Below are 25,158 nucleotides of genomic sequence, written 5' to 3' on the forward strand. Positions count from 1 at the left end.
CATGCGACCTGTAAGCGTCGGAAGGACGCTTACAGGAAGAGCAATGCGGCTGGGAAACTTTTTTTTTTTTCCACAATGATCACGCTGCTTCTCATTGAAGCAGCCGATCATTGCGGGGGGCTTAGATCAACGAACGGGAATGGTTTTTCCCATTCACTGATCTCCGGGCGAGCAGCCGGCGGCATGCATGAGCGCGGGAGTGTGTGTATGAGCGAGCGGAAGCGCGGACAGCGGCGGTAGCGGCGGATATCTCCGTCCCTGGTGTTGACAGGGTGGAAAAAGGGGCGGAGATATCCACACCTGTGGGGGTAAAGTGGTTAAATAGCACTTTCCATATCATGTGATTCATGGCTGATGTAGTTTGTTATAATCATAAATATCAGGCATCTTCCACATAGCTTAATATAGAATCCATTGCACTGAAATATACAGCACTTGCATAAAAGAAATATATACATTAACCGGTTCAGCGCCGCAGTGCCGAAAATCTCATGCATCCGAGCAACGTTCACCTCCCATTCATTCGCCTATAACTTTATTGCTACTTATCACAATGAATTGATCTATATCTTGTTTTTTCCGCCACTAATTAGGCTTTCTTTGGGTGCTACATTTTGCTAAGAATTATTTTTTTCTAAATCCATTTTAACAGGAAGATTAAGAAAGAAATGAAAAAAAATCATTATTTCTCAGTTTTTGGCCATTATAGTTTGAAATTAATATACGCTACCGTAATTAAAACTCATTTATTTTGTTTGCCTATCTGTCGCGGTTATTTCACCGTTTAAACGATGTCCCTATCACAATTTATAGTGCCGATATTTCATTTAGAAATAAAGGTGCATTTTTTCAATTTGCGTCCATCGCTATTTATAGGCTTATAATTTTAAATAATATAATAACATACTCTCTTGACATGCATATTTAAAAAGTTCAGACCCTTGGGTAACTATTTATGTTGTTTTTGTTTTTTTTTATTGTATTTTTTTTTTTTTTTTTTTAAATAAAAAAATGTATGTGGGTAATTTTTGGGGTGGGAGGGAAACTGCTATTTTCTAATGTAAAATAATGTAATTGTTTTATTAAAAATGTATGTGGGTGCAGTTTACTATTTGGCCACAGTGAGCAAAGTCCTGGATGCGAACTATGTCGCATCCAGGAACTAAAATTCAGAGGAGTTGTTTCCTGGGGGGCAGAAATACCACGCTCTCTGGAGAGAAAGCGTCGGTATTTCTGCGGGGAAGTCAGATCGGTGAATGGGAATTATATTCCCATTCACTGATCGGGGGGCTAGCGGCGGGCGGCGGGTGCGCGCGCGGGCGCGCGCCCGATCGCGCGCACCACGCAGGGAACACAGCAGTGCCTTTCTGGACGAGAAAGCTCGTCCAGAAAGGCCGAACTGGTTAAAAATATAAATAAAGAAAAAATATCAATAGCATCTAGCAGTCCAAGTTAAAGGGGAACTCCCCCAGTAGGAGACTCCTACTGAAACCCTCATTCATCCCATTCAAACCCCCTCATTCATCCCAGGTCTTAAAGGATGCTTCTGGCAGTCTGAGATTATTAGTTGCCTAAAAATGCAAATAGCTTAAGTCTGAAGGAACATGAGAGTAAACAGGCTACTGACCGGAACCTGATTATACTAGGTACTGTCATCATATTGACTATGACTAAAAGTGAGGACCAGGGGTATAACTACAGGGGAGAAGCTCCTGCGATTGCAGGGGGGCCCAGAGCTGTAGGGGAGCCCCAGCTCCTATCCTTCCCTCCCTCCCTCCCTCCAATAAAGGGGTCCATCAGGTGTTTTTGTTGCTACACCGTCATGGGTGTGAAGATTATGATGGCCACACTTGTTTTATGACCCTTGTGAGATGGGTCCCCAGGCCTTGAAGGATACCAAGGGAAGGAGTGTGAAAATTGAGGTGGCCTCATCAAAGTTTCACTGGGGTGCCCTATGAATTGTAGTTACGCCACTGGTGAGGACCTCACTGTTGTGAAATCTACTAAGCGGTCATCTGTCCGGTGGATTGAAGTATTAAACACTGTGTGGATTAAGGTAAACTATTTCTCCCTCTACGAGCTATCTGCTTATGCAACAACTGAACTGAATTGATTTAGCCTACCTTTTGAAACAATAAAGACAATAGGAATACCATTTCCTCAGGCCCAGTTCACATTGTGTTTTTCAAGCCAAACGGATCCGGTACAGCAGATCCAGTCTTTGCTTCCCCGGATCTGGATGGCTTGTGCACACTGCCAAATGGATCCGTGAAAACCGATCGATCGGATAAGTTTTCACTCCGTTTGCCAGTTGAGGAAGGGTGCAGCAGCAGGGCGGTTGAGTGAAGGTTAAAACATACCGATTCCTGAAGCCGGTGGTAGAGAGGGTTTCAGGATTAGTCTTCTTCCGCATAACATGACGCGTCGTGTAGTCACACGACGCGTTAGAAGACGGAAGCCTGATACCCTCTCTACCGCCGGCTTCAGGAATCGATATGTTTTAACCCTCGCTCACCCACCCACACGGCTGCTGCACCCTCACTCACCCACTCGAAGTGCATGTAAGGCCTGGTTCACATCCCCACATCCACCCAGACCCCCACCCCCCTGTGGATCTTGCCCCTTAATGGTCCATTTCTTCACTAGTGGTGGTCCATTTCGTCACTAGTGTGAAGAAGTGTTCCGTTCTCCCATTGCCCCAATGCAGTGCTTAAACCTTCCGTTTCTGGTCTGCTGGGCTCAGTGGTCCGGAAAAATAGGTCCTGAAGCATTTTTTGGGTCCATTCAGCCGGAACGTAGGCAACAGATCCATTCAAGCAGATGGATGTGAACGGATCCACAGGATAACATTTTAACCGTCCGCATCTGTTCCATTTGTACAGTATCCATTCCGCTTACGTTCTGCTTTTTAACGCTAATGTGAACTGGGCCTTAATCTTTTTGATTTTTGAAGGAGGAACTCCATGTATGGATATGGGTATGACTGGGGTAAATTTCTAAGTATGGATGGGGCCAGTTGTCCCTTATCCAAATGTAAACCCTCCCTAAAACTTGTGACACAATGGAACAAGGCTCTTTAGTCTACTAGGATTCAAACCTTGTGCACTTGTTAGATGTTTTTTGGCTAAGGCAGCCATAGGGAGCCACCTTCTGCCGAGGATCTAGTGTTTGTGCAGCAGCCCCGACCCTCCCCGATGCGTCTGCAAGAGATACAGATTTCTAGATCATCTCGTCTGACCCCAGTCCAACTCCATTGTACTCCATCCTTACTTCTTGTGTGCTGTCTATCCTCCTCCCTCTATCGCAACAGAACGCATCTCTAGCTTGGAGACTAGTGAAGCCTCTATACAGCATTGGGCCCCTTATAACTGGTGCCGGAGGGGTTGAGACCTGATTCCTGAGGGTGAAAGTATTGAAAACTGGATACCTAGCTTTAGACTTAAAGGGTACCAGAGCTGAAACATATAGTAAAAACGGGGAGGGGGGCATGTATATGAAGCAGTCCTCATGCCCACTGCTCCTCTTATTCTCCTCCGCCCCCCCTACTTTCTCCAGCAAACCCCCAAAGCTACAGTACTTCCTGGCTGGCTGGGATGGGCATTAGTGTGCAGGCACTGGTTCCACTGCCCGCTTCCTTGATTGCGTGCCCGGGAGCACTCTGCGCATGATGTCACCACTACGTTGTGCACATGTGCAAAGCACTCCTGCGCACGAGATCAACGATGCAGGAGGGGAATGCTTAATATACATGCCGGCTCCCCCCGTTTTTACTATATGTTTCAGCTCTGGGATCCTTTAAACATGTTTCTACTGTTTAGGGCCTTTTCACAGAAAGTCAGTTGCATTGCAACAAGATTACATCGTAGCTGAATAGTCAAATCATGCTTTACCACTGCAGTGCAACTATACAGTGAGGCATACAGCACAATAAAACTGTGCCTCACTGCCACTGTAAAGACAGCATGCTGTGCATTACTGCATCAAAACCCACCCCACTCTATGTTTAAAGTCTAATAGGAATATCATTGCAATGCATGGGGAGGGGCCCTTACACTTCATGCTTCTAACAACAGTGTGCCCTATGCAACAATCAACAAAGGTGTGTAAACTTGGGATTTTGGAACACAAAATGTTTCAGCACCAACAAACAGTAAGGCCTGGGACCCACTACAAAGCGCAATTACTAGCGATTTGCGGTAGCGCTTTGTAAGCAATTTCCCTGCTCCTATACAGTGGAAACACTCCCAAAATGCTGCACGTCCTGCAATTTCCCTAATCGCAATCACTCTAGTGGGATCTGCTCCATCCATTTACATTGGCAAAGCGATTTGGGAAATTGCTAGCAAACTGAAAGCGATCCCAAAACGCTGCCACAAATGTTCTAGCTGGTCGCAGCCCTAAGAAACAAATAATTTAGCTGGTCAGAATCATTCACAGCCTTGAAAAGGGGCATTGCATTTGTGAGGCACAGAAACATGAAATCAAGCAAAGCCTAGTATTCTAAATGCCCGGATTAAATCTAAACACAATAATCATACCGTAATGTATATCATTTCCTAACATCTGTAGTAAAAGATGTCTATGCTAGGCACACATCAACTTCTAAGATCAATGTAGCTTCTGTGAGGAGTAGTAAGCAGTGAATGCAAATAAGGTTTCCAGTGAAGACTGAGCAGATAGCAGCATAAAGTACTCTCACCTCTTAGCACACGTAGTTACCTCTGTATCTCTGTAGCTGTGCTGTAGGCTGTGTGTTATGAAGCTCTGCGAATAGTAAAATAAGCAGAGAAGAAATGGGAGGAGCGCCGCTATACCAAGTACTTCTCCCAGAATATAACAACAAGAGCAGGAAGTAAACAGCCTAGCATCAAGCTTGTCCTCCTTGGCATTTCATGTCCTGGAAAATGTGTGGTTGTTCGAGTTTATGCATTTGCGAGCTGATGGCTTACTGGAAACATTTCTGTATCTGTGCAGGTTACAGGTGATCCCTTCTCAAGGGAGAGGATCGTCCTTTGCCTATAGAGAGGGTGAGACCGGGAGCACTTATGGTGCAGTATCATTAGGATAATTATGAGGACAATAATGTGGGTAATTATACTCACAAAGATGGGTTGCAATTCTGCAACCACCGCAGGTGCATGCGCAAAAACAAACATTTCAGTTCGGTAACCTGGAACCCTCTGGAACTGGGTGGTCGCTCTCCTCCTATGGTCCTGTCCACTGGTTGACGAAGCTGCCCAGTGGTGAGGATGGCACCTCGAAGAGGTGTGGGGTACACAAGTGATAGCAAGTTGGTCGAGGCGCCCAGGTGTATTAGTATAGGCAATATTATATTAATAATAAAGGAGGTCTCTTACCTCCAAAGAAGACACACGTGGGTGGAAAAAAGGAGTCTTTATTAAAAACGAAAATAGTTATACTGTAGACAACGCGTTTCATGGGACTTAGCCCGCTTCCTCAGGTCAATAAAACAGATAACCTAAAATCAAAACATTTGCTTTAACATTTTGTATATAACAACACAACGCACGTCAAAGTTAGTGTCACCTTTTCTCCAATTGCAACGTTGTTGCCATTATATGATGGTTGCTATTATATTTTATTATTATTATTATTATATTTGTATACTAGTATTTTAATATTTTATCATGTTATTATGACTTTTTGTATTATTTGTATTATATTTTTATTTTATATTACATGAAGAAATGAGTAGATCTTGCACTATATATTAGACTTTAAAGGCAGCTATACATCATATAATAATAACGAAGCTGCCCAGACCTCTTTTGTTATGAATATAATATTGCCTATACTAATACTCTTGGGTGCCTCCACTGACTTGCTTTCACTTGGAAACATTTCTGGTTACAATCTCACAGCTGCTGACAAGTAACTAGCAGTAGAAATCAGTACTTTTGGTGTCTTGTATTTTAAAGGATTCTATAGCCTAGTACACACTTTCAATTATGATTGGCTAACCACTGACCAATTTTACCACCTCCATGTTACAGGGGCGTAACAATAGACCCTGCAAGGGATGCAGCTGCAGGGGGGCCCAGAAGCCACGGGGGCCCCATCTTGAGAGACTGACAACTAAGGGCAAGGAGAGAAAAAACTTTCTGCTCTCTGAACAATTGTTCTAGTGACTGCATCTGCACAGCCACTGATAACAAATCATACAAAGTTTTGTAGACAAAGATTAGTAGACAGTCCATATTCGGTGTGGAGCAAGCTCTTCTGTACAGCGCCTAGCCCCCAACCCCTCTACCCCTCCCCAAGTGCTGTGTACTGTAGTGATGTTGGAGAAGTCTGCATAGCCAGCGCTTTCTTAAGTCTATGATCAGCTCAACAGTTTTTGCGGTGTTGACGACCAGCCCCTTCACCATACACCAGTTGCAGATACTTTCGACCTGGTGACGGTAAGCCTCCTCATCGTTGTTGGTGATGAGGCCGACAATGGTGGTGTCATCTGCAAATTTGATAACTTTGACGGAGCTTTCAGTGGATTCGCAGATGTTTGCATACAGGGAGAACAGGATTGGTGACAGGACGCAGCCTTGTGGGGCCGCTGTGTTGGTGGTCCTTAGCTGAGAGAGGATGGCACCTAGCTTGACGACCTGGGATCTGTTTGTGAGGAAGTTTGTGATCCACAGGTGCAGGGAGGAGTGGACATTGAGCGCAGCAAGGTTCTCCTGAAGTATTTTAGGGCTGATGGTGTTAAACGCTGAGCTAAAGTCAAGGAGAAGGATCCTGGCATATGAGTTCACTCTATCCAGATGCTCGTATACTGACTCCAGGCAAATGTTAATGGCGTCGTCGGTGGACCTGTTTGCTCTGTATGCAAACTGGTGTGGGTCTAGCAGGGGCTCTGTTGAGACTTTTAGAAGGGGCATAACCGTGCTCTCAAACGTTTTCATAATGACGGATGTGAGAGCCACAGGTCTGAAGTTGTTGAGGTCGGTGACTCCCTGCTTCTTGGGTACAGGGATGATGATCGACCTCTTGAAGCAAGCAGGGACTTTGCCTACCTGGAGGGATCTGGTAAAGATGGCAGAAAGAATAGGAGCTAGCTGTTGTGCACAGGTTTTCAGGCATGCAAATGGCTCGGATCAGTACTCCAGTCTTTCTTCTGTGCAGGGACCTGAACGGGCTCTGGCAGCACAGGTGTAGGACCAAAATGGATGGTGCCAGGTGAGTATTATGAAAAACCTACATCGAAGCAGCCTAGTAAGAACAGACACCATCCATTCTCATAGGCTAGCATTGTTTCCATCGGCCCTCATCGTCATCCACTTCATCCAAACAGATTGATGTGAACAAATATCATTGTTGATCTGCATAGGATCTGCTTTCAACCATTCTGTTTAGTTCCCATTAAGGAATGCTTTTATGTACAGTGTGAAGAGAGAATGAATCTTACCTCTGGCAGATGTTGGTCCCTCCCCCTCTACCCCCAGGAGATTTACACCTAGCTGATGTTCCAGTGACAACCATAAAAAGTGCCCCCTGGGTGCCAACTGTTAGTTGAGCTGCAAGGTAAAGTATTTAAAGAAAAGCTAGAATATAATGCGTGAAGAAAACACTGAAATGTTGTAGAGCCTCTGACATGCCAAAAGATTTAGATTATGACCCCGTATCCTACATGGTGGAAGTCAAACTACACACTCATTCCACATCATCATATAGCCTTGTCACCAGTGTTAGTCAGTGCAGTGGTGTAACAATAACCCCCTGTGAGGGGGTAGGGGCCCAGGTGCAATAGGGGACTGCTCCCCCCCCCCTTCCTGGGCAGAGTGAGCACAGCAAAAAATGCTATATTTACCTAGTCCATGCTGCATCTGGTCTCCTGTATGACATGCATTGGCAAGTGGAGGATCTCAGCATTCAGTGCCGAGATGCCCAGAGGAAGAGGAGGGGGATGTGGACAATTTAGAGGTCTATGTTCCGATAATGATGCTGGGGCCCACCATGATACTTCTGGGGGCTCAGGCTACTGAAGTTACACACATGAGTCAGTGCATGGATGGGGGAGGGTGTGGTCAGTACATGTTAGCAGCTGGACTCGTCATCTTTTTTGTTTTAAGAACAGTTAAACTTGTCACCTGCATCTTGTTTTAACTCACTGGTTCATGATTGTGTATAGCCAAGATAATGGGATAGGTAAGCAAGGCTGCATAATAGTTGTAGTTGTACACTTAAGTTTATGTAGAACCCTTAAGGTTGGGTAAAACAATTTGAAAGACATTCATAAAGAGCGGTATCTTTTATTGAACACAGCAAAAAAAAGTTACTTAAAGCAAGCTTTAAAGTTAACCCCAAAAAGAAAAATCCTTTAAAAAAAGTTACAAACATCCCGCAGAATTTTTCCACAACCCGTGCAGCCCATTCTGGCTACTTGTGTGATCTACAGAGAAAACAGTCTAAGTTTCAAAAATAGCAGCTCTGTCTCCTGGGTTCCATTTGCTATTCACCCACTCCCTGCTGCATGTAGCATACAAGGTGGTAGCTTCATTTTACTACAGCATAGATAAACAGTGAAGCTTGAGGAATTACCCACTCTTACCCTTCACATTGGACCAAGAAGGAGCATCACATGACTCTAAAGATAATACGATGACCGTTCAAGCAATTATAGCAGTATATAAGTAAATTGATGTCAAAGCTCTACTTTATACAGCCTTGCCGTCTCAGCAGTGTAAGCTATTGCCACAAAGTAAGTTTTGCCAAATCCTGCTATTTGATGGGACTTCCTGGTTGGGAGGCCCAGATACCCCATCTTGCCTAACAGGTCTGCTCCTGGCTCACTCCACACCTCTGCTTCCTCTGCCACTTTCCTTCATCAAAAACCAAACCTTCACTGACTACACTGGTGATTTGAAAACCTCTGTACCAATAATGTTACCAGGTAGTTTTTAATTGGGTGCTCATATGACTATGGAGATATGCTGCGGTTCAGTAGAGGCCAGTTTGTGTCAGCAACCACCACTGTAATGATACTAAAAGTGTTTTATGTGCAGCCTAACTACCAGGTAGATATGTAGTGACCCGCTAAGCCAGTCTTAACCTTTTCACCCTAGAGGAATCTTCCAAATAGGGTAAAAAGGGAACTACTGTGTTACTGTTTTAAACTGTAACAGTCTCCTTGTTTAGCCCCCATTCCATGTTCCTATTACAGTAACCTGTGTTAGTCATTCTCAATATAGTTCCCACAATTATAGTTCTCCCCTATAATTGGGCTCTTTATTAAACATCCTCACTATCATGCTGTTCTTTTATTACTGAACTGCTTATCTATAGACGAGTCAAGGAGGTGCTTTTTCCCCCCACCAACTGAGGCTTGTTTCACCCGAGGGAACCCCTGCAATATTCCTGCACTTAACAGTCACTTTGAAAAATACATTCAATTATTTTTAATCAATAAGAGTTCATAATTGGTTAAACATTTTTATACATAGATTTGCTCTTAATTAACCATTCCTATTACTACGCTTTGCATTTTTATTCCAGCAGCATAAGGTCACTCTTATGCTGTAATATTTTACTAAGATAATCAAGCAGGAGAAGGCACTCTATAGTGTGCAAGATTGAAGAAGATGGATGAGAAGTGTTGGCTGTGTTCAGAGAAGACCGGTGGCCCTTAGGCAACAAAGACGTCACCAACAGGGTTTGGTGGCAACATGGGTTCATCTGTGTCTTCATTCTCTCCTTCAGCAACCTGTAAAATGGAAACATGCCCAGAAAATACAGGTTAATGGTTTCTGCTCACTAGCATTTTATAGTACAGATATAAGTTCTGTATGATTATTACATATGATGTCACCATAAAACTGAAAAGCCAGAGGTATAACATCCATTTATTAATGCTTTGCTTCTACCCATTCTCATCAAAACATTTCTGCTTTTGTCAAGCTGTATAATACTAAGGACACAAATGAAAATGCGGTGAAGGACACACATGACTTCTAGAGGCTGGAAAAAGCCTCCGGTAAGGAAAACTACATTTATTTTGTGGCCTCGGATGTTCTTTAAGAAAAAGTCAGACATCACTTTGTCTTCAGTAATAAAAACTTGATGAGGCACTTCCAACAATAATAAAAGCCAAGGAGTTGTTGCTGCTGCTCCTCTGTCAAGCTTTTCATTCGCTACCAATTAACCAAAGCATCCAGTTCAAACACTTAACCCTGGCCTACAAAGTACTATACAATCTCTCCCCCCTGTACATCTCCTCATTCGTTTCCAGATACCAACCCAATTGTAATCTCAGATCTGCACATGTCCTTCTTTTGTCCTCCTCTAGAATCACCTCCTTACATTCATGTATACAAGATTTTTCATGTGCTTCACCCCTCCTCTGGAATGCCCTTCCACACATCCGTCACTCTCCAACTTTGAGGAGAAGGGGAAGGCTATATAGGAACCAGAGCCTTCCCTATCTTTAGATGAGTATCTGGTATTTCTTTTTCGCTTCACACTTGTTGTAACAGAGAACCTCCGAGATATGATGGAACAGAAGATATGCATCATGGATGTACAGTTGACAAATCTGAAACAACTGCATGATGCTACATGTCAATATGGACTAAAATCTCTTAACAAATGTTTCATTGATGTAGTTCTGAAGGCAAAAGGGGGTCTAAGCTGTTACTAGCAAGTTGTAAATAATAAAGTGACCAGTGAGTGTATGTGTGCAGATAATTCACTTATTCAGATTGACCAAGTCGTTTAGATACTGGATAATGGGGTTCAGCATAGTTACAAACACTGTACTAAGAGAACTAGGATTGGGTAAATGACAGCAAAACACTGGGACTGAACCACAGTCCCTGATACAAAGCCCCTCCTAACCGGTAAATATAATACCTAAAATATAACTTTTATTAATGTTATTTTAATGAATCAAAGTATGAATGGGCTGGCACACCCACCACCAACATATAACATAGCAATGGGGGTAGAGTATAATTTACCGGTCTCAGCGGTCTCACATTTAGACACCCCTATTTCAACGTGTCAAGTGCATATGAAAGATAATAGTTCCAGAATTTGTATGCTCACTGGATTAGGAAGAGCCCCGGTCTCCCATGTCAGAGACAGAGCCCCTAACCATCACACTATCGAGCCACTGTATCAAATAAGAGCGGTTATATAAACTACACTCTATTCATCTATAAGTTGTGAGGCTCCAGTAAACTCTAACTCCAAGAGCATTAAGGCAGTGCTGGAAAATAACGATGGACACACAAAATATTGACATTTTAGGCACAATTTTGACATTCTTCACTTAGGGCTCTACTCACTTTTGTTGCCAGTGGTTTAAACCTTAAAGGACAACTCTAGTGTGAGGGATGTGGAGGCTGTCATATTTATTTCCTTTAAACCACTTGATGACCCACCCTTTACCTCCCCTTAAGGACCAGCGCTGTTTTTAGTGATCTGTGCTGGGTGGGCTCTGCAGCCCCCAGCACAGATCAGGTAGCAGGCAGAGAGATCAGATTGCCCCCCTTTTTTCCCCCCTATGGGGATGATGTGCAGGGGGGGTCTGATCTCTTCTGCCTTCCTGGGTGTTGCGGGGGGGGCACCTCAAAGCCCCCCTCCGCGGCGAAATTCCCCCCTCCCTCTCCTACCTGCTCCCCCCCGGAGATCGGGGCTGCACAGGACGCTATCCGTCCTGTGCAGCCAGTGACAGGCTGTCACATGGCGGCGATCCCCGGCCGCTGATTGGCCGGGGATCGCCGATCTGCCTTACGGCGCTGCTGCGCAGCAGCACCGTACAATGTAAACAAAGCGGATTATTTCCGCTTGTGTTTACGTTTAGCCTGCGAGCCGCGATCGGCGGCCCGCAGGCTATTCACGGCGCCCCCCGCTGTGAATTGACAGGAAGCAGCCGCTCGCGCGAGCGGCTGCTTCCTGATTAAGTAGCCTGCAGCCGGCGACGCAGTCGCTGGTCCTGCAGCTGCCGATTTGCCGATGCGCGGTATGAGTGCGCGGTCGGCAAGTGGTTAAAGGGACACTGAAGCAAAAAAATAATAATAATGATACGATTTGTATGTGTAGAACAGCTAAAAAATAAAACACTAGGAGCAGAGACATAAGTCTAACACTGTTTCCAGTAAAGGAAGCATTAAGAAACTCCAGTTGTTATCTATGCAAAAGAGCCATTGAGCTCCACGACTTTCAAAGTCACAGAAAGCTCTGTCTTCTGAAGCTTTTTATCTCAACTGTCAGTTGTATTTTCTTTTTTTTCTGCAGAGAAGAGTACAAAAGTACATTTGCCTGCTCTGTAAAATCATTTAGAATGCTGAGTAGTGTGTAAACTGCAAATATTAGAGAATGGTGCAATGTTATAAAAAAATCTATATAACAGAAAATAAAAATATGAGAATATTTTCTTTGCTACTAATGTTCTAGTAATTATCTGTACTACACAACCAATTCATTATATCATCTTTTTTTTCTGCTTCAGTGTCTCTTTAAGCAATACCAGTTGCCTGGCTATCCTGCTGATCCATTTACCTCTAAAACTTTTAGCCAGTGGCGTAGCTAAGGAGCTGTGGGCCCCAATGCAAGTTTTACAACGGGGCCTCCCAAGTACTATATACATAACAATTGATACAGTGCACCAAAACCTGCCAATGGCAACTACAGTGTCAGAGGTGCAAGAAGGGGATGGGGGACAGCTTGTTAATGATTACCACTATTCAAAGTATCTATAGAAGTGATTATTATGAGCATAGGACCAATAGAGAGCTAATACTGTAGTTGAGGAAGGGCCCTTCGGGGCCCCTCTGGCCCAAGGGCCCCGATGCGGTCGCTACCTCTGCACCCCCTATTGCTACGCCCCTGCTTTTAGCCATAGACCCTGAACAAGCATAAGCAGATCAGGTGTTTCTGACAATATTGTCAGATCTGACAAGATTAGCTGCATGATTGTTTCTGGTGTTAGGTCTGGTGCACACCAGAGCGGTTCTGGAGCGTTTTTTAAAACGATTGCAGGGGGAAAACCGCTTGGCTAATGAAAGGGAACGGGCTGGTGCACACCAGAGCGGCTCGTTTTTTTCCACAAACGCAAAGTCAGGGGCTGCAGCATTTTTTAGAATGTTAAAGTATAGGAAAGTGGAAAACTGCTCTGAAAAACGCTAGATCAGAGCAGTTTTCCAGGAATTTTTGTTACAGAAGCTGTTCAGTAATAGCTTTTACTGTAACAATATTTGTAATCTGCTACACAAAAACGCTCCAAACAATGCTAGGCATGTTTAGAAAACGTCTCTAAACATGCCTAGAATCGCTCTGAAATCTGCTTCAAAAACCTCTTACGTTTTGCAGATCTGCTAGAGGTTTTTGGTGTGCACTGGGCCGTATTCAGACACTACTGCAGCCAAATAGACCTGCAGGGCTGCCAAGCAACTGGTATTGTTTAAAATGAAATACATACAGTGGCTTGCAAAAGTATTCGGCTTCTTTGAAGTTTTCCATATTTTGTCACATTACTGCCACAAACATGAATCAATTTAATTGGAATTCCACATGAAGGACCAATACAAAGTGGTGTACAAGTGAGAAGTGGAACGAAAATCGTACATGATTCCAAAATTTTTTTACAAATCAATAACTGCAATCCGCAAATATGATTACATGCTGTACTTGCGAATTACAATGTGTAATTATGCATAGGCATAATTCCTGGCCATCACTTATCTCGGTGCTTCCTTATGTAACATGCATGTGTGTAAATCTACCAAGACTTACCTGATATTTGCAGGCATAGACCATCTCTTTCAGTCTGTAGCCCAGAGTTACAGCTGAGAGGCAGACACCCCAGATTGTTATGAGTATGGAAAGGATGACTATCCCATACAGAAATGTCTGTGCATAAAAGAGAGGAAATACAGGAGGTCAGGTACTACATGGCATTCATACTGATCTATTTATTAATGTGACATATCTCCAAGGTATGGAACACATTTGTTAGATTCACGCATGCAGCCAAACGTGCACCAGAGCTGTCACCATTAAAGCCAATGGCTCACTCGTGAATCAAAAGTCTTCTGCATTCGTTCACGTTCTGTTTCCGTGTTTTAAAATGGAACAACTTTCTGCTTTTTCCGCATGATGTACGCGTCCTTAATTACATTATATATTTCACCACAATACAGAATATCGCTAACGAATGTGAAAAATGATGTACAGAAAACCGCGATCGCAGAGCGATAAAAACCAAACAGTGACCAGCACTATAAATGGAACAAACAAAGTCAAACAAAGAATCAGAAAAGCATATAGTACTGTCACTGCAGTACTTTTTAAAGTTTATTTTGTATACACCATCTTAAAACATTTGTACATAAAAACATTAATGATTTTCAGTTCACTCACAGTCCACTCTTATATGAAAATGGTGAGTTGAAAATTATAATGAAAAAAAAAGTAAAGTTGTACGTTTATGATAGTGGTAAGACTCTCAGCCTAGGTGCACACATAGCAGAAACGCTAGCGTTGCGTAAAATGCTGCGTTTTTGCCGCTAATTAAAGTCTATGAGCTGCAGGAAAAAACAAATATAAAAAACGCATATGCGTTAAATATGCTTGCGTTTTTGAAAACGCAGGTTTTGTTGCACAATATTCATAGACACAGCAAAAACACACATAATGAAAGTCAATGGGAATGCAATGGTATTTGTTTTTTATGCTTTTTCCATGCGTTCTTGTATGCGTTGCCCCCTCCAATTTTTTTTTATGTATTTCCGCTTCCTGTTGTCTTCCTAGTGATTTGCCTTAATGTAAATGTGAAAACGCATGAAAAACGCACACAAAACGCATGTGCGTTTTCTATATGCAAACCACCAACGCATTAAAACGCACGCAAGACGCTTGAAAAACACATCCGTGGTAAAAAATGCAAATGCAGCAAAAAATGCGATAAAAATGGAGCAAAAACGCACACAACATTAACATAACACTTGATATAAATCGCAGAATTTCACGTTATGTTATGTGTGCACCCTGCCTTAAGTAGGAATGATCAATGAGATGCAAATTATTTTTTTTTCAAAAGTGTTTTATTAAACATTTTCAAAATTTCAGGTACAATACTAGCATGGTGTGCCATATGCCCAACTCTTAGGCGACACAGTCATGCTTATGTTCTACATCAGAGATATATGATATGACAATGTGTCACAGGAGCCCTCAGTGGCTGACCGCACTTAGCCTTCTAAACGGTGCCAGCGCACAGATCGTGCGAACTCTGGTCGCAGTCAATGCGCAGGAACCGTTAAGAATTAGCCGCAGACAACTCAGAAGGGAGCCTGTGAGACACGGGTGATTACAACGTCACCCACTGGTTCAGAGTAAACTGCCACCACCGCGGTTACTATGGGACCGTGGGGCCCACTAACTGACTGACTAATCCTGCGAATAAAACGGTTAAACACACGATATTCTGTCTAGCCAACAACAAACAAACAGTAGCGTATCTTCAGAGACCCGGGATCAGTTCTGTGTGTGCTGATAAGCAGGGTAGCGGAAAGTGAATGACTTGGGGAAGTCGTTTATTCACGCAATATAAATAATTAATATATACAGACAATTATGAAAATCAACAATTATGAAAACAGTAATAGCCAGTATGAAAAATAAAAGAAGGGAGAAAAATACTTAGTTCTGGAAAGATGTCCTTATTGTGGGAAGAATCATAAAGTCCTTGGTTTCAAAGTCCAGAGTTCAGAGTTCAGACCAGGTGGATGCCAGCATATCCTCAAGCTGGCATCTGATGAGTGCAAGATGGTTCAGTGTGGAGGAGTCTCAGTTTTGGCTCCTCTCCCATTCTTATGCCCCTGATTCAGTAGGAGGAAGTGAGGGCGGGCCCACACACCCCCTTAGAACATGAGATGAGTCCTGCCCTTGTCCTGGAGACCAGAAATCATGCCTTAACCATATATGGGCTCTATCTCACAGAACCGTACAGGTCAGGGCAGATTTACTAATATTTTCAGATCTGCCTCGATGTACCCAGCAGTCTGATACCAAACATGAGGGGTGGGACCCCTGTGGTACCATTAGGGCACTGTTGGACTGCCTAATGGGCAGTCTTTACCTCAGAAGGTTCTGAAATGTTCTCAGACCCAACGCCAGGCAGGGCCCTACCTGCTCTGTTAGTTTGGAGGGTCTGCCAGCCTGGCAACACAGAAAATATGATACATATAGCCATTTATGGAATATGAGAGACCCCTGGGATTTATACCAGGTCATTCCCAGGCAAAGGTTCTTTGAAGTTGGCAGCAGCAAGCCACATGTCGGCTCCCTGCTGGGAAAAGGAGTCGGAGTGTCTGAGTTCCCTCACTCTAAATTTGGTTCTGTCATGGTGTTTGTCACCTTATACCTGATGGATGGGCCATCAGCACAGCTTGAAGCCAGGGACTCTCTGGGCCCAGGCTCATTAGCATATCAAAAGAGCCATCCTGCAGTTAAGGTGATGCTATTCCTCTGCTAAGAAAGGACTGCAGACCTCCTACACAATAAATCCAGATTCTATCGATTTGAAGCGCAATCGACGCAGAGAATCGAGTGCGATTGCTTTTCTTCACGGGCGGTTCCAGGACGCGCCTGCGTCCCCGCAATCGTCCGTGACAGCCCCCCCCCCTTGTCCGTGGCTTAGCCACTCATCCGCAAGATGTGTGGCGGCGCCGCTAACCTGGCTGACGGGCCTCGAGTTGCCGGTACGGCGGGAAAACCTATTGGAGCCTGTGGCTCGGTTCCCCTGGACCGGTCGCGGTCTGCTACCCTCAGGGTTGACCCAACATGTACCGTTCTGGACAGGGCGTTTGCGCCACTGCAGTCGGACGTGGTGTCTGCCGGGACTGCGGACAACGGGCAGTGGGTTGGTTAGGTCAACAGCCAGCCCACGCAGGGTTCCCCTGATGAGTGGCTGTGGACCTAAGGGAACCCCGCGGGAATCCCTGGACCTTCCCAGCTCCTGACAGACGGCACATGCCCTGCAGTAGTTGGCTACATCCCTGTTCATCCGGGGCCAATAAAACTGTTTCCGAATACCGGCGAGTGTCTTGCGGACACCCGAGTGCCCGGTCAGAGGATTACCATGTGCGGATTTCAGCACATGTCCCCTAAACGCACTCGGGACCACAAGCCACTTGGTATCCGCGTGGGATCTACCTGTAGGGGGCTGTACAGACTCACTGTACAGTCTCCCACCTTCCCAGTACACCTTGAAAGCGGCCCCGTCTGCGAGGGGCTCAGCGGCTTGCTGCATGAGCACCTCCAGGCTTGGGTCACTTTGTAGTGCGGCTGAGAATACGGCGCTGTCAGTTTCAGCCAACTGGCTCATGTCACACGAGGCCAGCGGCTGAAAGGTCTCATCCCTGCGGTCAGAGGAGGGGGAGGAGGCCGGAACCCCCTCCACCTGTTCTGAGCTCGGGTTCTGAGCAGTGCAGCTGCGCGGTATTGCTAGCACAGGTACACTGTCAGAATGGCACAGACGGACATTACTCAGATCATCATTGCATGCAGTAATGACATTGACAGGTATAGACATTTTTTCATTACAGACAGGTTGTACAGGAGACTCAGGTACAGTTACAGCATCATCACAACAGACAGTCTGTACCTCAAACTCAGGTGCCTTTGAAGCAGGCACTATTGAACCTGGTACCCTTGAACTGGGCACATTCAACCCACCTCCCCCTGGTGCTCCCCCAAGTGTATAAAGTACCTGGTGGTGGGTGGAGAGTCCGTCTCCTTCCGTGAGCGACAAGGCGGTCGTGGCAGGTTCATAGTAGGACACAAGCTTGCCCAAATCAGTCCCTAGCAACACAGGGACTGGGAGATCCTTCATAACCCCAACAACCCTTTCTTGGACCCCTCCCACTCCCCAATCCAGCTTCACTCTGGCGTGGGCTATGTGGAAAAGGGTGCCCTCTACTCCAGTAAGGGCAAGGGATCGGCTGGAGCTGATGCTCTCCTTTGGCACAAGGTGTGAGTGAACTAACGTGATGTCAGCTCCGGTGTCTCGGAATCCGGTGACAACTTTGCCGTTCACTCTAACAAGTTGCTGCTGGTCGGTTCGGTCGCGGATTTCCTTTCCGCGGGCAAACAGGACAAAATCTGATGATCCAGGCTGTGGTTCGCTGGCGGGTTGCCTCTGCTGTGGGTGAGGTGCAGGTGATGCAGATGATCCAGGTGCTGGTGGTGTCTGTCTCCGCTCCGGACAGTCGAATTTCATGTGTCCGGGCTGGCGGCAGTAGTGACAGGTGACCTCTCCAGGCGCTGCAGGCCTGGGTGCAGCAGCTGCGCTGGGTGGCCTCTGTGGCGGACGGCTCACAGGGGCAGGAGGGTCTGCCGAGGTATTGGGCTGACCTCCTCTCCAGCTGGATGGGACAGTTCTGCGGGTATCAGCCACCCGGGTAGTTGCAAAAGTCTCAGCAAGGTCTGCAGCGACAGTTGCTGAAGTCGGCTTGCGTTCTAACACAAATTGTCGTACATCAGCAGGGCAAATGTTCAGAAATTGCTCGAGGACTATCAAGTCCTCCAGGACGCCATAAGACCCTTTGGTGAGGCCTAGAGTCCACTGACGGAGTGTGGTGAGCAAGCTGCTGACCACATCTCGGTACGAATCAGAAGACTTTTTCTGCCAGGCCCTGAACTTTTTGCGATAGGCTTCTGGCGTCAGCTGGTACTTAGTAATGATAGCGTCTTTTATAGCAGCATAATCATTATCCTTCTCCGCAGGCAATTCTGCGAAGGCATCAAGCGCTTTGTAGCGCAGCAAAGGTGTCAGATGTCTGGCCCACTGGTCTTGGGACAGACGATACTGACGGCATGCTTTTTCAAAAGACCGCAAAAACAAGTCAATGTCTGTGTCTTTTTCAATATTAGCAAATTTAAACTTTGCACTTACGGGTGGTGCAGCTCCTTCAGCAGGGAGACTGGGCGGTGAACTCCGGCTGGCCTGTTGCACTTTTGCCATGTTTAGCTCATGCTGTCGTTGGCGCTCCCGTTCTCGCTCAGCGGCATCCCTCTCCGCGTGGCGTTCTGCAGCAGCGGCCTCCCTCTCTGCGTGGCGTTCTGCAGCAGCAGCAGCATTGCGTTCCGCAGATTGGCGCTCCTCACGCATGTACTGCAGGTACTTGTCCAGGTCAGTGTCCATCAGCTTTTGTAATGCCTGCTGCATTAGCGGATCAGTACAAACGGACAGTCCAGTACTGGCCGGTTCCAGGCGAGTACTTTCAGAAATTCTGGGATTGGGGTCCACACTGACAGTCTCTGGCGTAACTGTTGCAACAGGGCCCGCAGGATGCTCAACCTCTGTACGCCTAAGATCTTCAGCCTCTGGTTCCCCTTGATTGTCAGATGGGCTGGTATCCACCTCAGCGGACACTCCCGGCTCCCGCAGTTGCTGGGCATCCCATCTGGACAAGTCTGCTATCAGGTCCCGTTTTGTCTTGCGGAGGATGCCAATGCCCCTCTCTTCACAAAGATTTTCCAGGTCTGCTAGGCACATGTTCTGGTAGTTCCCGGACATTTCCATGCCAAATAAAATAAAACTTTGGGGAGGGGTACTGGCTACACAGTCTCTCTGTATATATAAAAAATATATTGCCTTCCAGCTACACCAACGAATTAGTTCGTTTCTCGATAGCGCTAGCGCTATCGCAGATACTTTCAGCACAACACAGGTCCCAACCGCTGCCTAACACTGTCACAGGAGCCCTCAGTGGCTGACCGCACTTAGCCTTCTAAACGGTGCCAGCGCACAGATCGTGCGAACTCTGGTCGCAGTCAATGCGCAGGAACCGTTAAGAATTAGCCGCAGACAACTCAGAAGGGAGCCTGTGAGACACGGGTGATTACAACGTCACCCACTGGTTCAGAGTAAACTGCCACCACCGCGGTTACTATGGGACCGTGGGGCCCACTAACTGACTGACTAATCCTGCGAATAAAACGGTTAAACACACGATATTCTGTCTAGCCAACAACAAACAAACAGTAGCGTATCTTCAGAGACCCGGGATCAGTTCTGTGTGTGCTGATAAGCAGGGTAGCGGAAAGTGAATGACTTGGGGAAGTCGTTTATTCACGCAATATAAATAATTAATATATACAGACAATTATGAAAATCAACAATTATGAAAACAGTAATAGCCAGTATGAAAAATAAAAGAAGGGAGAAAAATACTTAGTTCTGGAAAGATGTCCTTATTGTGGGAAGAATCATAAAGTCCTTGGTTTCAAAGTCCAGAGTTCAGAGTTCAGACCAGGTGGATGCCAGCATATCCTCAAGCTGGCATCTGATGAGTGCAAGATGGTTCAGTGTGGAGGAGTCTGAGTTTTGGCTCCTCTCCCATTCTTATGCCCCTGATTCAGTAGGAGGAAGTGAGGGCGGGCCCACACACCCCCTTAGAACATGAGATGAGTCCTGCCCTTGTCCTGGAGACCAGAAATCATGCCTTAACCATATATGGGCTCTATCTCACAGAACCGTACAGGTCAGGGCAGATTTACTAATATTTTCAGATCTGCCTCGATGTACCCAGCAGTCTGATACCAAACATGAGGGGTGGGACCCCTGTGGTACCATTAGGGCACTGTTGGACTGCCTAATGGGCAGTCTTTACCTCAGAAGGTTCTGAAATGTTCTCAGACCCAACGCCAGGCAGGGCCCTACCTGCTCTGTTAGTTTGGAGGGTCTGCCAGCCTGGCAACACAGAAAATATGATACATATAGCCATTTATGGAATATGAGAGACCCCTGGGATTTATACCAGGTCATTCCCAGGCAAAGGTTCTTTGAAGTTGGCAGCAGCAAGCCACATGTCGGCTCCCTGCTGGGAAAAGGAGTCGGAGTGTCTGAGTTCCCTCACTCTAAATTTGGTTCTGTCATGGTGTTTGTCACCTTATACCTGATGGATGGGCCATCAGCACAGCTTGAAGCCAGGGACTCTCTGGGCCCAGGCTCATTAGCATATCAAAAGAGCCATCCTGCAGTTAAGGTGATGCTATTCCTCTGCTAAGAAAGGACTGCAGACCTCCTACACAATAAATCCAGATTCTATCGATTTGAAGCGCAATCGACGCAGAGAATCGAGTGCGATTGCTTTTCTTCACGGGCGGTTCCAGGACGCGCCTGCGTCCCCGCAATCGTCCGTGACACAATGCAATATTCATTTGAACAGGTAACATCTCTTAGTTGACAAACCTTGGAATCACTCCCTCCCCCCTCCCCTTACCCCCCTCTAAAACCCCCTTGGTTTCTCCACCCTCTTTGTTTAAGTTCTACCCATTCACTAACTCTACAAGACTTGGCTTTATATTCGCCCATATCCTAGGCTAAATCATTGTATGACATAGGATGCTTAAGCATTCAGAGTACTTGAGATCTGTAGCTTTCCCAAGGTACCCAAGAGTTGCTGAGTGCAATACCATGTTGAGTATTTAAAATGTTCCATCAAGGAGTCTATTTCCTGTTGCGAAAAGGTTTGCTGAATAAATTGTCTCCATTTCTTGAAGAATTTGTTGGATCTCTTTTCCTTTTCCTGTAACGTATGTAATTTCTCCAGTAGAAATAGCTTCAGGAGCTCCTCCTTAACGTTTTCAACAGTGGGAGGATGTGGGCTGATCCACTTTTGAAATATAACTTTCTTTGCCACAATTAAGATTATGTGAAAAAGTTCGGATGGAATGATCTTCGAATTGCGTTCTTTTGTCTCAAAGTAGTTAAAGACATGATAATGGTAGAGCCTACCTCCCCTTACCCCCCATCCACCCCGCAACCATTCCAATTACCACACTTAACCTAATAAATGAATGCACACGGACTACCTGGCATTGGATTAATTTAAGGCCATAGCAGCCCCATCTTTATTTAGCCAATTAACAACCATCCAAAACAATCATAGATAACAATAACCAAACAGGATACGCAAAGAGCTGGGGTACAGGGGTCCGGAGGTACCGAATGCAGGATACGAAAACACCCGTGTGACATGCAGCCTTGTACCGGCCCCCAGCCGCACACCTCGGCTCGGGGACAGCTGCATGCCCCGAAGTCGTCTCTCTCGTTGTTCACTTCAAGCCACCGGATTTGTCCCGCGACAAATCTACCACAAGAAACCGACCTCCGGAGCCCCTTTTTACCCCTCCACTATGAAAGGGCATGACCCCTTATGCCCTTGAGGCCCCGAACCTCAGAGCTCTTTGTATACCGTCCTCAATTCCCAGGGCCCATAAATCCATCCCCACATCGTTCAGGTGCACACCATCCCGACGTAGAAACAGTCCAATGTCCTCCTCCAATTCCAAGTGCCTGATGGCCAATCCTCCATTCCGGATAAAAAACCTCGCTACTTCCTTATTAAGCTTTATCCTCGCCTTGTTGACTTTGTGGACCGAATTTGCTAACCTCCAATACTCCCGCGCCACCATATCCGACCACACTACGATCGTCTCCGGGAACAGAGACCGAACCCGCAAAAAATCAAATTTTATTTCTTTGATGATGACTCTGGTAGATCTAGCAGCTAAATCATTTCCCCCGGCATGCAATATGAGGATGTCAGGGGCTCTGTCCAATCGTGCCAGCTTGTGCAGCTCCGGCAACAGGTTAGGCCAAACCAACCCAGGGAAACCTATCCAGCGGATACGCACCTGTTCCCTAGGGAAACCGGGCTGGCGACCTTCGGGCCTAACATCCGCCCTCCTAGCACCCCTGCTAACATAGGAGTGCCCCACAATCCAAACGGCAACCGGCGGACCTCCAACAAGAGAACAAAAACTGACAGCAATTGTCCCAGTTATCCCCAGCCCCCCGAAACCTAAACTAAATGAGGTCTGATATAGGACTTATAACGTAACGATTCCCACCGACCAATCTGCTTGATCACCCCCTCACTCAACCCCCAGCGTGACGCCTCCATAGCCGCCCCAATTCGAAAAGAGTGGGAGGCAAACTCGCTGCAAGGGAGCCCAAGGAGACCTAAGCACTTACGAAATATTGACACGAACTGGAACCTGGACATAGGAGTACCATCCAGGTGTACCAGAAAAACCGACGAACGTGGGGGGCGGGCTGCCACCAACCACTGCACATTAAAGAGAGGGCACAATGACCCCCCAATTTGAAAAAGAGTAATGGCTCTTCCCTTGCCCGCCTGGTCAGTTTTTGAACGAGGTAAATAAATAATCACCGTATCGCCAAGAACCGTGACGTGCTCCGCGAGGATGCCACCCACTCCCGCTTTGTTGCGGCTTACCAATTCGCCTATTCTAAAGGCCCCGAAGAAGGCCAACACAAATGCGGCCCTGAATAGGCCACACTCGTAACTCGAAGAGCACAAACCAGGCAGCACCGCTGCCAGCCTACCCAACAGCTCAAAAGTAACCGGGCGCCTAGCCTCCCTGCGAACCGCTCCCACCCGATATCCTCTGAGGGCCTGCCTAACACGAAAATCTTTTGTGACATCCACCAGCCCCCTGACTTTAAACCAAAATGCCAATGCGGATAACTTTTTTGCCACTGCAGAAGCTGAAATACCATCTGCGAAATTCGACCCCAGGAAATACAACAGCAAGCATAACCGCTCCTCGTCCGAAGCACAACCTCCAACTTGCGTCATCAAAGCATCCCACGCGTTCCATACCACCGTGTACGCTGCTAATGATGACCCCGACAATGATCTCCTGATCATACAGGACATGACCCGAAAGGAATCCTCCACATCGTGGATGGGCAAGGAACCCCACGCTCTTCCGCCGTGGGAGCCGCCGCCCGGAATCTGTCCCACTGGAATCGAGAAAGCGCGTCAGCAATGACATTGTCGACCCCAGGTATATGCACAGCAAACAAGTAAATATTAAAACGCAGACAGTCCAAAACCAATTGACGCATCAAACTTATAACCGGGGGAGAGGACGCCGAACAGCTGTTGATCGCCCCGACCACCCCCATATTATCACAATGGATCCTGACCCGCCTGTTGGCCAACTGTCGACCCCAAATCCGGACTGCCACCACTATGGGGAATAACTCCAACAACACCAGGTTGGAAGTAAAACCCGCCTCCACCCAGGACTTGTCCCAAGGAACCGCGCACCATTGCCCTGCAAAAAAGGCACCAAAACCCAACGAGCCCGCCGCGTCCGTGAACAACACCAACTCCGCATTACTAACCACCTCCTGCATCCAGAGAGACTTGCAATTGAATTCTGCTAAGAAAATCAACCACACCCGCAAATCAGCTTTCAGATCCGCGGTCAGCCGAAGGCGGTGATGTGGCGCAGATACCCCTGCGGTAACCATTGCCAGACGCCTGCAAAATATGCGCCCCATGGGCATAATTCTGCAGGCAAAATTTAACTTGCCCAAGAGAGACTGAACTTCCCTCAGGGTAATTTTCTTCCCTTTGATGGCCGACAAAATAGATTCCCTCAGGTTCTCCACCTTGTCGTCTGGCAGACTGCATTCCATAGCCACGGTGTCTATGGTAATGCCCAAAAATTTCAATGAAGTAACGGGACCCTCTGTTTTTTCCTCCGCAAGTGGCACCCCAAAACGCTCGCAGACATGCCGCATGGTAGCTAACGCATAAGCACAGTCTGGAGAATCCGCCGCGCCCATAAACAAAAAATCATCGAGATAGTGTATAACCGATTGGACACTTGACATATCCTTCACCACCCACTCCAGAAAGGTGCTGAACCTCTCGAAATAGGTGCAGGAAATAGAACACCCCATCGGTAGGCATCTATCTACAAAAAACTCCCCCCTTCAAAAACATCCCAACAGATAAAAACTAGAAGGGTGAACCGGCAATAACCTAAAAGCTGATTCAATATCAGTTTTGGCCAAAAACGCTCCCCGTCCCAACCGCCTAACCCAAGTCAACGCCGCGTCGAATGAAGTATACACTACCGATGTATTGTCCTCTGACAACCCATCGTTTACAGAAAACCCGCGAGGGAAAGACAGGTGATGGATTAAGCGGAAAGACCCAGGTTCTTTCTTAGGTACCACGCCGAGCGGTGATACAATTAGATCGACCAACGGGCGAGAACGGAACGGACCCGCCAAACGACCCGCCGCAACTTCTTTAGCTATTTTTGCGTCCACGACACCCGGGAGCTCATTAGCAGATTTTAAATTCC

General features: G+C 46.4%; 2 protein-coding genes across 4 annotated transcripts in view; both read right to left on the reverse strand.

Annotated features, from left to right (window-relative positions):
- LOC137534225 (transmembrane protein 176B-like) overlaps positions 1-4,815 on the reverse strand; it is a 127,721-nt gene extending 122,906 nt beyond the window's left edge. The window contains exon 1 of the mRNA XM_068255629.1: positions 4,720-4,815. The gene's annotated coding sequence lies outside the window, so the exon portion shown is untranslated. The remainder of the gene's footprint in view (positions 1-4,719) is intronic.
- A 3,436-nt stretch (positions 4,816-8,251) lies between these two features.
- LOC137534226 (transmembrane protein 176B-like) overlaps positions 8,252-25,158 on the reverse strand; it is a 171,334-nt gene continuing 154,427 nt past the window's right edge. For 2 of the 3 annotated variants that reach the window (XM_068255631.1, XM_068255630.1), the window contains exons 7-8: positions 13,750-13,866; positions 8,252-9,718 (exon numbers count right to left, since the gene is read on the reverse strand). In XM_068255631.1, coding sequence (XP_068111732.1) covers positions 9,641-9,718; positions 13,750-13,866 — 195 coding nt within the window. In that variant the 3' untranslated portion in view covers positions 8,252-9,640. The remainder of the gene's footprint in view (positions 9,719-13,749; positions 13,867-25,158) is intronic. The other variant, XM_068255632.1, reaches the window with a different exon arrangement.

Source organism: Hyperolius riggenbachi, chromosome 10 (assembly GCF_040937935.1).
Source record: "Hyperolius riggenbachi isolate aHypRig1 chromosome 10, aHypRig1.pri, whole genome shotgun sequence".
Lineage (NCBI taxonomy): Eukaryota > Metazoa > Chordata > Amphibia > Anura > Hyperoliidae > Hyperolius > Hyperolius riggenbachi.